General features: G+C 39.3%; 2 protein-coding genes across 3 annotated transcripts; one reads left to right on the top strand and one right to left on the bottom strand.

The window, feature by feature from the left end:
* Positions 1 to 635: 635 nt before the first annotated feature.
* TRAPPC6B (trafficking protein particle complex 6B) lies at positions 636 to 6310 on the top strand. 2 transcript variants are annotated; one of them, XM_032188331.1, is made up of 7 exons: positions 636 to 812; positions 899 to 966; positions 1869 to 1986; positions 2635 to 2718; positions 3200 to 3293; positions 3861 to 3909; positions 4558 to 6310. In XM_032188331.1, exons 1-6 carry the CDS (start codon positions 732 to 734, stop codon positions 3890 to 3892), a joined length of 477 nt encoding a protein of 158 aa, XP_032044222.1. In that variant the 5' UTR covers positions 636 to 731; the 3' UTR covers positions 3893 to 3909; positions 4558 to 6310. The 2 variants fall into 2 exon arrangements, with proteins under 2 accessions (XP_032044222.1, XP_032044221.1); XM_032188330.1 differs by having other exon boundaries at positions 3861 to 5668.
* On the bottom strand, positions 6270 to 13961 carry GEMIN2 (gem nuclear organelle associated protein 2). Its single transcript, XM_032188329.1, has 10 exons — positions 13812 to 13961; positions 13397 to 13481; positions 12102 to 12191; positions 10427 to 10486; positions 10143 to 10253; positions 9498 to 9542; positions 8691 to 8759; positions 7271 to 7381; positions 7007 to 7065; positions 6270 to 6678 (listed from the first exon to the last, which is right to left on the bottom strand). Exons 1-10 carry the CDS (start codon positions 13931 to 13933, stop codon positions 6639 to 6641), a joined length of 792 nt encoding a protein of 263 aa, XP_032044220.1. The 5' UTR covers positions 13934 to 13961; the 3' UTR covers positions 6270 to 6638.
* Between the last annotated feature and the right edge of the window lie 410 nt (positions 13962 to 14371).

The raw sequence follows: 14371 nt of genomic DNA, 5'->3' as shown, positions 1-14371 counted from the left end.
GCCGCGCGCACGCGCCAATCAGAGAGCTCGGAGGCGGATTGACGGAGCGGTGAGCCAATCGAAGGAAGGCTCATCTCGCCAGCTCTACGAATCACCGAGCGGGGCCCACCAGAGCGACGTCGCTCCCGGCTAACGAGAAGCAACAACGTCACTTTCCCGTGGCGGGGGCCAATCGCCTCTCCCCTTGAGAGGCCGCCATGCCGGGCGAACCAATAGGCGCGGGCGTTACTGAAGGGCGAGGGCGGGCGGGCTGGGGCGCAAGCCCTAGCAATGGCGCTGCGGTGCGGGCTGCGTGTCCGCGGCTCGGCCCTGCCTCAGCGCCTGCAGCGGGCCTCAGCGCCCCGTGGGCCTCGAGAATCCATTTTTGAGCAAACCACCCCAAATCACGCACAAAAATAATAATAAAAACCATAAGCGTACATTTTTATTAGTAATAAAAAGCGGTCTCCGTCTCTCTCTGACTCCTGACCCCCCTCAGCAGCGGGCTCCCCCCGGGGCTCCGCGCCCCGCTCGCTGCACCCTCCCAGCCCCGTGCCCTGAGGCGGTGCCGGCGGCGGGCGATCGGCTCCGCTTGGGTCCGGTCCGGCCGCGGGGCGGCGCTGGGGAGGCCGGGCGGCAGCCGGAAAGGGCAGGGTAGGGCGGCGCGGCTCGGCTCGGAGGGGCCCGGCAGCGGCGGTGGCGGCGGCGGAGCCGTTGCCGTGGCGCCGGGTGTGCGTGAGGGGGGAGCGGAGATGGCGGACGAGACGCTGTTCCTGCTGCTGCACAGCGAGATGGTGGCGGGGCTGTACCGCGCCGCCGAGCAGGGCGAAGGGGTGAGCGGGGACGGGGACCGCCTGCAGGGACCGGCCGGCGGCGGGCGGCGGCGGGGAGCGCGGGGCTGACGCCTTGTGTCTTGCAGGAGAACGGGCGCTGCACCACCAAGCTGGAGAGCATGGGCTTCCGCGTCGGGCAGGGGCTGATCGAGAGGTGAGCGAGGCCCCCGCCTGCTTTCTGCCCTGTCCCCCCTCAGCCTGCAGGGGCCAGGAGCTGCCCGCTCCCTGCGACACAGCGAGGGTTGGGCTGGCGCTGTGCGCCTCCTGACACCTCGCTCCTGCTGGCGCCCCTGCCCGTACACCACGTTTTTTTATGTGTTTCTGTCATGAAAGCAATCACACAGGGCTCACGGTTATTTATAATCCTTTATAAGTGCACTTTTTCTTTGTAGGCCTAGTTATTCGGCGTTTCCTACTTCTGGTAGGATTTTTTCATGATTTTCTCTCTTTTAAACATAATTTCATGAATGGCTACTCCAGGATTTTCTTTCCCTAAAGCACTCGGTCCTTGGAGCTTTGTGACAACCTCCTTACCTCCCTGGGGCCTTTCAGGGTGCACAGTGACTTGCTGCACACCTCACTTCAGTGCCCTTGGTCAGGGGTTGTGTAGAGGATCCTGAGCTCCTGAAGTCATGTTTTCCTTGACTAAAGTGAAGCTTTAGTGCCACATGAAGATCCTCAAGGAGGATGCAGGGGGAGAATTCTGAAATGAACAAGGGAAAGAGGTTGCTTTTTAGGAAACTGGAACAAGTTTTACATGTTTGTTCCTATGTCTTAGTGCTCCTTTTAGTATTGAAGGAGACCTTCCACACAGTAGTGGAGGTGTGAGCTGTATGTTTTGATAGTTAGTTGAAAATAAACATTATGAAGTGTTCTCTGTCTTTAATGATCATGTAATTCAAACACATCTTTTCTGTTGTATTGCTGCAGATATTAAGATAACACCTTGTTACTCTTAAGTTATTATACATGATGAAAGCTGAGCAATGCTAGAATGACACTGTCAAGTTGTTGGGTGTACCTTCATTACTGATACGTTTCTCGCTTCTCTCTTAGGTTTACAAAAGATACTGCCAGATTCAAAGATGAATTAGATATTATGAAGTTCATTTGCAAAGATTTTTGGACAACTGTATTCAAAAAACAAATAGATAACCTCAGGACCAATCATCAGGTACGAGTGATATAGAATATTTCAGTGACAAAATCTGTAAGACTGTTTTGAGTTACTACGGCATTTTGTGTTTGTCTTGCTCTAAAACTAATTACCTGATAAGAAACCCCAAATGTTCTTTATTTATATATATTTTTAAAAAGCATTTGTTAAGGTTCATGTTGGTGTATAGTTGGAGAATACAATTCAATCATTGCTTATGATTTAGTTATTGCCACTGTTTGAAAAGACTAAATGCTGTCAATTTCATATGTACTGTTGTGGAGTTAGAAACTGACAGGACAGTAATGCTTACAGTTAATTAACACATACAGGAACTTTTTCATGCATCTCCCAATACACTTCAGTAGAAAACCAGTGTGGGAAAATGATATTGCTGCCTTAACATGCATTTAAATAGGATGGATTGCATTTAAATGCATTTAAATGGCCACCTTTAAGTCATTTTTATTTTGAAGAATATTTTCATTTTTCAGTGGTTAAGATACTTAGTTATACACTGCTGGATATGCTGAATATAACTGTATACAAAACAGCTGAAAAACTTCGCAAGGTTTGCTTGTTGGTGATGTTGATTGGTAAAATGCAGACTACGCGTTACTGGATATTCTACTAAAACCTTTTTTTTTTTTTTTTTTTTTTAAACAGGGTATTTATGTCCTTCAGGATAATAAATTTCGACTCCTGACACAAATGTCTGCAGGAAAGCAGTATTTAGAACATGCACCAAAGGTACCCTTTATTTTTATCCTTAGGATCTATGAATTGAATTTGAATAATCTTGATTTATTAGCTTGAAATTTTGTAGTTGGATGGATACAAACTCTCCAAAAGGGAGGCTGAACTTAAGTCTTCAAAAATCTTCAAAAACTGTGTTAATTTTAGAGATGCACCTTATTTCAGAACAGTGTTTTTGATCTATGTCTCAAGAAACAGTAATAGCGATTTTGAAACTTGCTGTTTTCATGTTTGAGTTACTTGATGGTGGGAGCTGGCTTGACTGCAGGTGGAAAGTCAGTGAACTGGTGTTTGTATTTTGCATGCAGTTAGGGAGAAACTTCTGCCACTGTCACAATGCACTGATAGAGGATAGCAAAACCTCCATAATTTTATATGTCAAAATGTTAAATCTTCAGTTAATCATTACTTAGTTCCAACCTTTTGCAACAAGCTTCACCCTTCAAACTTCTTTAAAATGTGACTTTTTATTTAGTTTTTAGCATTTACCTGTGGACTAATCAGAGGCGGCCTATCGAATTTGGGAATAAAGAGTATTGTAACAGCTGAAGTTTCATCAATGCCTGCATGTAAGTAGTTCTCAGTATTCAGGTTATTAGCTCACTTGGTAACTTTCCTTACTGACTTGATGACTGTGCTTTACTGTTACGATAATACTGATGGATGGTGAACCTCCATGACATTAAGTGGAAAACCAAATTTAAAAGTTATGTTTGCATTTGGAAGCATCAGATACGTAAGGGTACTGGAGGCTATTGGAGTAATTGAAGATAAAAACAACTAGATATGTGCTTTTTATTTACAGAAATCATTAAGAAGGGTAGTAACTGAAATCTGTTGTGACTACACAAGCTGATTAAGATGGATTTGAAAATTTCTATAGGCTTAGCAAAAAAAATACGAACTTAGCTGACAAAACTGCTGTAGTGTGGGACATGCAACAACTTAAAAAAAATTGTTCAATAAGAGCTGATTTTAAATGTTAAATTTAAATCATGGCTAGATATTTCACAACTGAGCTGTAAGAATTAAATGTTCTGTAGTATTTTTTTAACAAAATTGTTATAAGGTATTAATCACTTGGAAAAATAAATCTAATGTTGATACTTTGATCCAACTTGGCTTTTTCTTTGCAGGTAAATTCCAGGTGATGATACAGAAGATGTAGGGCACATTCAAATCTGGGTATCTACCTTAAAAATCCTTTGTCTGTGGTTTTGGTATCTTGGTTCAGCTTTGTACGTAGCTTGTAAATTATAGCAATGTGCAGGAGAATTCCCAAGCATGTAATAAATGTTCATCAAAATAATTTAATGCTATCCTCGTATCTTGGTATGAAATCGATTCTATACCAAGGTATTAATGTCTATCTGGGTAAAAACTGTCTACTCAAAAGTTTTCAACAAAAGATTTCTGTTACCAAAACATGGGCACTTTTTAAGAACTGAGTAAGAAAAACAATCAAGGCTCAATTGGAAAAAGAAACTGTGTTTTGTGTCACCTTACATGAATGCCAAACTGCTGCCTTTGCATATGCACTCCTAACTGTGAGGCAGTGATTGCTTTTTTATTATTATTCCGAGGAAGCAATTATTGCTACAGCCTTCATTAATGGTGCTCAATGGAGGATTAGTTCTTTTATAGGACTCACATAGGGCAGTAGGAAAGAACACTTATTTCAACAACAATAACAGCATATCCCCCCTACCTAAAAATCTGTTTTTTGCATCAGAATTTTACAAACAAGGTCATCTACGACTCAGCAAAGATGGCAATTTGTTTTAGTCTGTTGTGCATAAATTCAATATTAACATAATTGTTTTTAATTGCTAGCTACAACTCACTTCTGTAATGAGTGTGTACAGGAAGATGATTAGGCCTGCAAGAAGCTATAAAGACATCACCAAGACTCTTGAGGATATTGGGGTTTGCTAGATACTACTTGTTACAAGATTTGTATAACAATACATATCTTGCTGTAGGTAAGCATGAAAACATCTTGTTTAAACTTTTTAATGAATTTTGCTGTAAGACTTTTCTGCTGGCAGGGTCAGGACTTATACTTTCAGAAATGTGAGAATGCCTCATGATACTGAATCAGTTTCTGCTTTGAGACCAGTAACTAACAAGATAGTTACAAAATAATATATTTGAACAAAACTTTTGTCTGTTTTAACTATCTTCTGTGTTGGAATAAGTGTATGTTGTCCAATTGCATGGTTGGGCAGGAACAGTGGAAGCTGTTCTTCCTTAATCTCTAAGGGAGGTCTGAAGTTTATAACGGATTGAGCTTTTTCCAGATAGCTGTTACAAGCTGTATATTATAAACATGATAATCAGGGGCTTATTATACTTGAGCTTAATGTGTGACCAAGTTCTGATCTTTTCATGTACTGTGAATGCTAGTTCAGAGTAGTTATAACGGAAAAATTTAACAGTTCGGAAACATCTGAAGGCAAACTCAATCTGTCCCACTGTTTATAGACCTAGCAAAGATAAGAGTAACCAGGGATCAGCCGTGTGACTGAAAATACTGGGCTCTTATAGGGGTAGTTTACAGGAAGGCTGTGGTTGTTGTCCACCTGAATGTTGTCCACATTCAGATTTGTTTGAAGTTATAAGGCTTGAGAATTAGCTAATTCTTGCTGAATGCATTTAATGGGTTCTTCAGTTGCCAACTCACCCTGCTTTTAACATGCTACAACTATTACTAAAGGGACTAACTTCCACTGTGCCTAATAGATGGACACTTCAAAGGCCCATTTTAGGCCTATGCAACATGGTAGATATTCAGTATCAACACACAGAATCATTTTTGTAATTTGCTTCTCCAGAATTAAAACTCCTATAGTTGCTATTAATGCACTTTAATTTTTCACTTGATAGTTGAGATTACTGTGAACAATGCCAATAATTTCAAGATGCATTAAAGGTTTATCAATAACATGTTGTGCTTAATGATCTTTTTTAAATAGTCAGGGACTTAATTGACATCTGCTTCCTGTATATTGTGAAATTCAATTCTGTATTGTGTGCCTGCTGTTACCAGCAGAATTCAGAGTTCTTTTACCCTGGATTTTACCAGAAGCAGATGCTGATATTCTTGGCAAATCACTCCATGTTAAGTATATATGAAGTCAAGTCAAAATTGTGAGCTAATATGTTTGTCAAGATACTAGACAGAAAATAAATTTGTTCCTTCTGTTTAATAAATGCTTCTATTAAAGAGCATTGAATACAACTGTGCTGTTTTCCCAGGTTTCTGTAGCTGTTTACTAAGAAGTAATAAGTATTATTACTCAAGAAGTCTTTTATATTTTACTAAAATAATTGTTTCAATAAGTCACTGGCTATAGTTGAACTGCTTAGCAGAACTTAAGCTCAGGAATTGATGCCTGAAAAATCACATTTAGTCCTAGTTGTGTAGGCTTTTATACTAAGGCAGTTTTTAAATACTATGAAGAATGAGAACAGCCACAATATTTAAGAACACTTAAAATATGCTTCAGTTTTATTAAAAAAGCCCTTGAGGGGTGTGTGTTAGATAAAGAACATTCATCTGTAATGTAACATCTTTTTTTTTTTTTTTGAAAAACTTAGAAGTCTTTATCTAAGGCAGTGTCCACAGGAACACTCAGATGGTAGAAAATTCTAATGGAGAATGTAGTTTACTGAGACAGTAGCTTGAGAGATGACGACAAACACTTCACTGACCATTTTATGATGATGATACTGGAGATACTAACAATCTCATGCTAAAGATCAGCTTAAGTTATTCTTAGCTGTGCCAAATATGTTGTTACATTGAGGGTGTTCTGAAGGGTTTGTATTGTACTTCAGGTCTGATCTGCACAATGTCTGGTAACGCTCTTTATACCACAGCAACACAAAATAGTTGGTATTCCAAAAACAGTCTAGGAGGGTTCATCAGCTAAATCACGTTGATCAAAATACCTAGTGGAGAGAAATGGAATATGGTGAGAACCTCTAATGCAACTTACTCCTTACTTTGCTTTGAGTTGTTAGACCGCTTGCTTTCTAGATCTTATTTTTCCTGTCATATTTATAGCTTCATGGTTCAGGGAGCTCATCCAAGGAAATTGACCGTTTTACTTAGCTTCATTTTACCCTCAGGTTTAGCCTAAGTCCTTTTAGCTGAGTATATTTGCTACATACACCCAGAGAACTTGGATCGACTTCCACTTTAAAGGAATCTGGGTTAGGAAAAGGGTAATCACACATTCATTCTGGACATACATTTTAGATCTGTAACTTGCATTACCTGCTAACTAAGCAGATTATCAAGTTCAGAGCAGATACTTGCTCTTCTTTCTTGTTCTCCTGAAAGAGAAACAAATACCAAAACAGTTCTGCTGATAACCATGTCCAATAGAAAAACAGTTACCTGCTGTGTTATGTGCTTGTAGTAATCCCTTCATTCTCAAGCGGGTTTCAGACGTGAAAAATTACTTACCAAGACTTGAAAAATCGTTTTCTTAATAGTTTGCTAAGTTGAAACAGTCCTCTGCACAATATTAAATCTTACCTCTAGTACTCTGACTTCTGAGCACCGTCTTGCCAGCTGTCGAATAAGGGAGTGAGCTTCAGGTAGCAAAGGCTTTTCAAGGCATGCCAACAATGCATAAAACCACCTACCCTGTATGAATTTAAATAAGAGTATTTTAATTACAGGTATTTTCTTAAGTTCTACACAAGGAAATTTGTTATACGTAGCAGGTCTGGAGCGTAGGTCTCAAAAACCTGAATCTGAAGATTCCTTTAAATGTTGCCAGAACTGAAGAGTTTGAAAGACAAATTAAAGACTGCAGAGTAGCATCTCATGGCTATAGATAAGCTTCTTGTGAACAGCAGTCCTGGATTTCCTTCTATTTTTCTGGAGTAAGATATAAATTAATACAGCTTCGACTATTAATCTGAAGGAAGCGTTTAGTAACATCTAAAGATTATTACATAGCTATTAATTTTTAACTTCACAAACTATAGAAAAATATTCCTGAAGAGTGAACATATAAAGCCAGATCTTTACGGTATTAATGCTGTTAGGTCAGACTTAAGATTTATACCACTGTGAAAATGAATTCTTTGTTTATACTTGACTGAATTTTACCACATCCCTACAAACCTAAATTCTGTCGGTCTAACTTCTCAAACTAATTCTAGTGTCTAGTGGCTCTCATTATGAGAATAAACTAAGAATCAAAGACAGAACATGAAAAGCTTTTAAGTAACTCAAAAATAGTGAAACTGTGTTTAGTATTATCAAAGTAATTTTTTATTACTCATTTACTTTGTGGTACTGAATGAGATGCACCTACCAAGGTCTTCGGTAGGTAAGATGACATTACACAGCTAGTTAATCTAGTTTTGGCCAACTACATGGTACTGTACCCCATCATTCTTTTTTTTTTTTTTTTTCTTTTTTAAATTAGATTTTAGATTTTTCCATGATGTTTTAGATGTTTCCATGCTAACACAGATAAGCTTTCTGGTCTGTGCTGCACATGGGAAGACTAAATGCATCTCTTACTGCAGACTACCATGCATCTCCCAACTGTAAAATGGAGATGTTGGCAAATACAGCGTGCAGCACACTGACAACTTAAATTGGTCAGACTCAAAGCTGCTAGAGTCTGGCCCTCTTCTCTCCACAGCACTAATACTCCTCTGACCTTGAAGATTAGGTTAGTGTGGAAAACAAATGAAACGGAGGGGTTTTAGCAATACCTAAAACATCCGAATCTGTTGTGTTTTCAATTAGCCTTCCAAAAAGTTGTGTGAATGTTAAACCTAGTATCTAATCAAGTGAGTTTTGAAAGCAACTGAATACAGTACATCCATCTAGAGATCTCATTAGAAAATAAAATAACTTCAGGGAAAACAATGCACAATTTATCCCTTGTTTAAAGCAATCACATGCAAGTAGTTAGAATAAATTAAATAGTTACCAGTTCAGGAGTAAATTTTTTCTCTCCAAACCAGATTATCAGGTATTCTAAGACACCAGTTACTGTTGCCTTCAAAAGAGGAACAGAAAGAGACAATCTAATACCTGCAAAGTTTTGTTTTGCTATCCTTCTACCCAATGTATTATACTATATAAAAACAACCATGATTTTTGTCTTTAAATATGGACATTACACATTTCCACTTAAATGTAATTCTATATGGTATTTAGTTCAGGTTGAAATTAGACCTAAGGGTGAAGCAAGTGTTATAGCAGCAGTTCCTGAAAAAAGCTTTTTGAAAAATAAAGACCTTTATATAAAGCAATTTTCTGTGTTAATAAAAAGTTATGGATAAATAACTACAAATTAGAAAAAAAGACAGACTGACTGTTTCTCTGTAAGGGTGACTAGCGAGCAACAGAGTAAATGTGTTTCTTCTAGTCTTGCAGTGTATGTTAGAGTTGACAATCAGCATGAAGAACTGCACTTAAAACACTAAAGGAGAAATCTTAAAATACTGTAAGCCCCTAAAGGGGTATTCAACAGCAGTTCAAACACTAAAATGCTCTATAGAGCAATTACAGCAAGAAAATACAATTTTACTAGTGAACGTGTACCATGAATGGTTGTAAGTGTTTGTGGTTAAAGGTGAGATCAAGTGTTTTCCTTGTAAGTGTACATTGAATAGCAGTTATAATAAACAATTACTTCCTCTAACACTGAAAAAAATAGGTAAGATTTATGCAGCAGAGGGAACATGGGAAGTAATAACTTAGGCCACTATGCTATTGTAAGAGGTAGGCTTACCTGATTCATTCTGCTTACAATACTCAGCAAAGGAGGAAAGCCCACCTGAAAAAAAGTCAGGTTGGAAAGTATTTATAAGAATGTTTCTGCATTTTAGTTCTAAATTAAAAATGGCATTTTAATGTGACATTCAGACATTTGTAAAGATTTTGAATTCTATTCTGAGCTTTGATACTTATGGAAAAAATATTCAAGCGAGTTTAAGATAAGGTCCAATCAAATTTGATATCAAAACACTGCTTTTGCTGTTATTTGTAAAGCTTTTTTTTTTTTTTTTTTTTTTTTTTTTAAACAAAGATGCAGTGAAGGGCATGTTCATAGAGTAGCACATACAAGCACAGAAACCACATTCACAAAACACTAAAGCAGACTGTGGAAAAAGCTTTCCGTTCATGTCAGTTAGCTAGGAAGTGTGTTTTAGCTAGGAACAAATGAGGGAACTCTTCCTACTTCTTGACTGAAGGGATAGACTTGTTCTCTGCTTCACTCTGCTTCCACTTAAAAGGGAAGAAAAATGGGTCTTAACTGGGTTCGCAGGATGGTCTGCCTTTTACTTAGCACAAATTGGTAGTAAGCAGTAGCATTGTTCCTGGTAGTTATTTGTGAAAGTAGCAGCTGAAAATTAGATGGAACTCCTATACTCACCTTCATGTAATCAATTCCTAGATTTTCATTATCAGATCGTGACTCTATTTCTGAGTAGACTCTTTCACCCAGGCAAAACTTCTTCCATCCTTCTTCATCTTCTAATTTTGGCTGAAGTAAATAAAAATAAATTAAAACTGTGAAATATTGTTGTCTTGAAGACACTGAAGAACTAACATGGTAATATTCACAAGCTGTTGCATTAAACAGTACAGCAAGATTAACCAAACACAATTAAATTTAATGACTAGAAAAAACACAGAACTGTTATGAATTCTACTCACCATATTAACATTGCTGTCCAAATGTTGTGACCGCCAGTGACTTCTGTGCTTGTTCAGACTCTGAGTAATTAAAACAAAGCCAAATCACAGTTTAACTTTACAGTTACTATCTCCTAGCCATAATTGCTCTTCATTGTTCTTAATCTTCATAAATAAGTATTTTTATGGTGTTCTATACATCCTTAAAGGCAGTACTGGCTAAATATTCCTCAATCTTCTTAATATAAATGTAATTGTTACTTGTAAAGGCTTTTTTGAAGTAATGTTAAAGTTGAAGGATTTTTTTAAGACTGCTGCGTAAAGCTTTAAATTGAAGTAGTAAGCTCTACTAGTCTTACAGATTTTTCTTATGCTTGTTATTACCAAAAGAAAAAAAAAACAACACTGGATTAGTCAAAGAGCAAACAAAGCCAATAGCCTGCTTCAAACAGTGCTCTGTATCTGATGCCTACAGAATTGCAAACACACTTTCCTTGTATATTTCCTCTGACAGGGATGCCATGTAAAACAATTTAGAACGTAGAAATTGGCCTGCTTGATGGTTTTCTGTATTGCAGAGCAAACTTTTGATACTGGAAATATTTTTACCCAACCCAACTTTTACTCTAGCAGTAAAAATGACCTCTAAAAATGCTGTAAGTAACAACACCTGATGCATTATGTGACAAGTGACTTTTGATGCCCTTTTCTCTTAAGTATTTTCTAGGATAGTCTCATATTTCATCTTAATTTTGGTACAGGTGAGAGGACAACTTGTGTATAAAAAAATATCTGTAGCATGAATGCGTCTTTAGATGTCCATTTCTTTAGCTCTGCTAAACTCTAAGATTGTGCCTAATACACAGTATGTAACGCAACACCTTGTAGAAATAGGAGTTAGTTCAGTTAGTGTTTGCAATATAGATGTGGTAGCACACATCTCCACCTTCACTGATTTACCTCCCTGAAAAAAAAAACGGTAAATGAGCTCATACAAAGCTCAATGCCACAGCAGCTTCAGTGCAATTCAGTATCAATGCATTATAAACATTCCTTCAGCAGTACTGGAGATGTACTTTACATGTCGTTATTATCTTTTGCATTTCACCCTGTTTGAACTGTGGATAAAGCAAGGTACAAATGCAATAGGAAAGATTAAGTCTGCACTAATACTGCAACCTTACAAATAACATTTTACCAACTCGGTATTTCTCCCCATAACAGGTTCCCCCAAATTCCAACAGGATCCCAAACGGACTGTGTGTTCTACGTACACAAATCTCACAGTGCATTAGAATCCACTTGTTATTCAGTTGATGTTGAGTTTTATAGAACGTTCCTGATAGTGCTTAGGTTTTAATGTAACTGCAAAACATCAGTGATTTCTGTCCTTCCTCAACTACTCTATATCATTCAGTCTAAACACAGACATTTATGCTGTGTTTGAAGATCTTTTTTTTTAAACCTTTAAACATGACACTCAGGAAGAAGTTTCATCAGAAATTTAAAAGTCTCATAGTAGATACTCATATTTTTTTTTCAGAAGTTAATACAGTTGCCTAACACCTTTAGTATAGAAATGTTACAGTTTGTGTTAGATAAGAGATAAGGTTGTTCCCCAAAAAGCACGTGTTGTATCTAGACAGTGCAAGTTGAAAACATCCCCCCACTCTCCCTCACACACACCATTTTGTACCTGACGAACGGCTGAGAAATTGGCTACTTGCTGCTGCTGCCACTTGAGTGTTGGAGAGTATCCTTCAGGAGCAGGCTGACATCCGGAAATCTAAGGAAACACTGGCAATAATTACAGTGTAAAGAAAGATTTATAAAAAGAATTCTTAAGAACAAGAGAATTAGTCAAGTTTACCAGCAGATAAAAATAGGATTTAAGTACTCACGTAAAAAAAGGTAATTTCATGACAACATGCAAGACTGATCTGACAGTTGGTCTAGACAAAATTTCTCCTGTTTGACTCCTCTTCATATGCAAAAGAAGGAAAACCAAGCATTCAAAGTGTGCTGTCAAAGAATTACTTAAGGTCATCTTTTTAGCACTTGTTCTGCCTTAATTTCCCTGTAAATAAAAAGAAGGGTGCTGTTTCCTTATCTTGGGTAGATGCTACAAATCTTAGGAGTTCTACTTGCTCAGATAATAAGTTGAGCAAGACAAAAGACTGAAAAAATACGTTTTAGGAAATTAACTCTGACAGCTGAGTAGATACACCCTCTTTAAAGATTAGCTCAAGAGAATTACTGTAAAGAAGTCTTTTTACAAATTTTAGGAATGCCATTACAAAGAGAGGAGAAAAATGATGAGAATGGTTGCAAGTTACATAGTCATACACCAGTATTAGAAACTTTTATTGAGCAATTTAATAGTTAAATTTCAGATGACACAGTTTTTATTAAAGACAGACACACTTGGTCACTCGAACTATTTGAAAGCAGATTAAAAAAAGACAAACAGGTCAACGTGACAACAGAAATCTACTTGTAATGGTAAATCTCAATAAAATATTCTACTAAAAAGGAAAAATTGGTGCTAGAATTTCAACTTCAGTAAATCTTAGGTGTATTTACTATACTTACTACCTCACCCTAGATATATATTAGAATTCAAATACAGGCTTTCTTCCAAACCTTATGCTGATATGATAAAGTTTTTGTAAAATGTAATGCAACATCTGATTTCTTCAGGCTGTAAATGTCTGCTGTACATCAGGTGGTATGGATGGATATTACCAGTTTAAAATCAGTTACAAAGAGTGTTGTCATCCAGGAATTCAACAGGTTCAACTTCAGTCAACTTCAAACCCAGAAATTCAATTTCATTCAATTTCATTCTGTGGGTGTTTTAAAAATCTAGCAATGCTATTGGTTTACTTATGCCAACAATTCCCGCAAATTAATACACACATATGATATTAACAAATTCCCTCTACTTGTTCCTTAAAACAAAGCAAAAGGTGTTGAAGAGCCCAGACTTACTGAAATGTTCACCGTCTGCTTCTTTCTCAGCTTTTTGGGGTCTATTTGTGCCACGACCACATCTGGGCACCGAGCCGCTTCAATCCTACAAAATCAAATTGTAGTGCTGCCTTTTTTCCGTCATTGCAACAGGTGGTTAGATACTGAATATCCCCGAGATATGGCACCTGCACAAATCTTGAAGTTTGCGGGAAAAAAAAAAAAAAAACAACAACAAACGAACTACTACTGGCTGTACACGCGACAGCACTAGCGTCCTTGAAGCCTGCTTACTCCTCAGCCGCCCCGAAGCGGGACCGCGCATCCCACGGGCAGGTTTTGGGATGCCAGCGGCCAGCCGAGCACCGCCGGCTGCAGCCCCCCCCGGCTGCCACAGCCGCCCAGCCCCGCCGCCCCCCGAGGCGCCGCCACTCACTGCACCCGCCGCAGGTACTCCTGCGGGGTCCTGGGCGGCACGCTGGGGTCGAAGTCCTCGGGCAGGTCGCAGTCGCCCACGGGCAGCAGCCGCGGCATCAGCTCCTCCACCGCCGACTCCATGGCTGCGGCCGCCCGCGCTCGGCTCCGCTCGGCTCCTCCTCAGCGGCCGCTCTCGCGAGAGAGCCGCGGCCCTGCGCCCTCAGGGAGGCGGAGCGGCGGCGGGGCCTCGGCCTGACCGGAGCCGGCGGCATGGGGCCGGGGCCGGCCCTTAGAAGCCGCTCGACCCCTCGGGGCTGCTCGCTGAGGAGACCCCGGCTTGCGAGTCCCGGCAGCACACCGAAGGAATTCAGCCCCAGAGCACTGTAGAAAATAGCAGTGCCAGCTCACTGCCCGTCAAATCTTCCTGTGCTACCTTGTAAACCTGTAACAACCCCTTTCAGGCGCTGTGCTTTCATTCTCAAATACCTTACTTTTGGCAAATGGTTCTGTCAAACTCACCCGTTAATACTTAGTCCATCTCTGGACAAGTGGTAGTAATAAGAATTAACCCTTCCTTGA

This window comes from Aythya fuligula, chromosome 5, assembly GCF_009819795.1.
Source record: "Aythya fuligula isolate bAytFul2 chromosome 5, bAytFul2.pri, whole genome shotgun sequence".
In the NCBI taxonomy this organism is placed as follows: domain Eukaryota; kingdom Metazoa; phylum Chordata; class Aves; order Anseriformes; family Anatidae; genus Aythya; species Aythya fuligula.
This window is presented reverse-complemented; position numbering and strand designations above follow the sequence as displayed.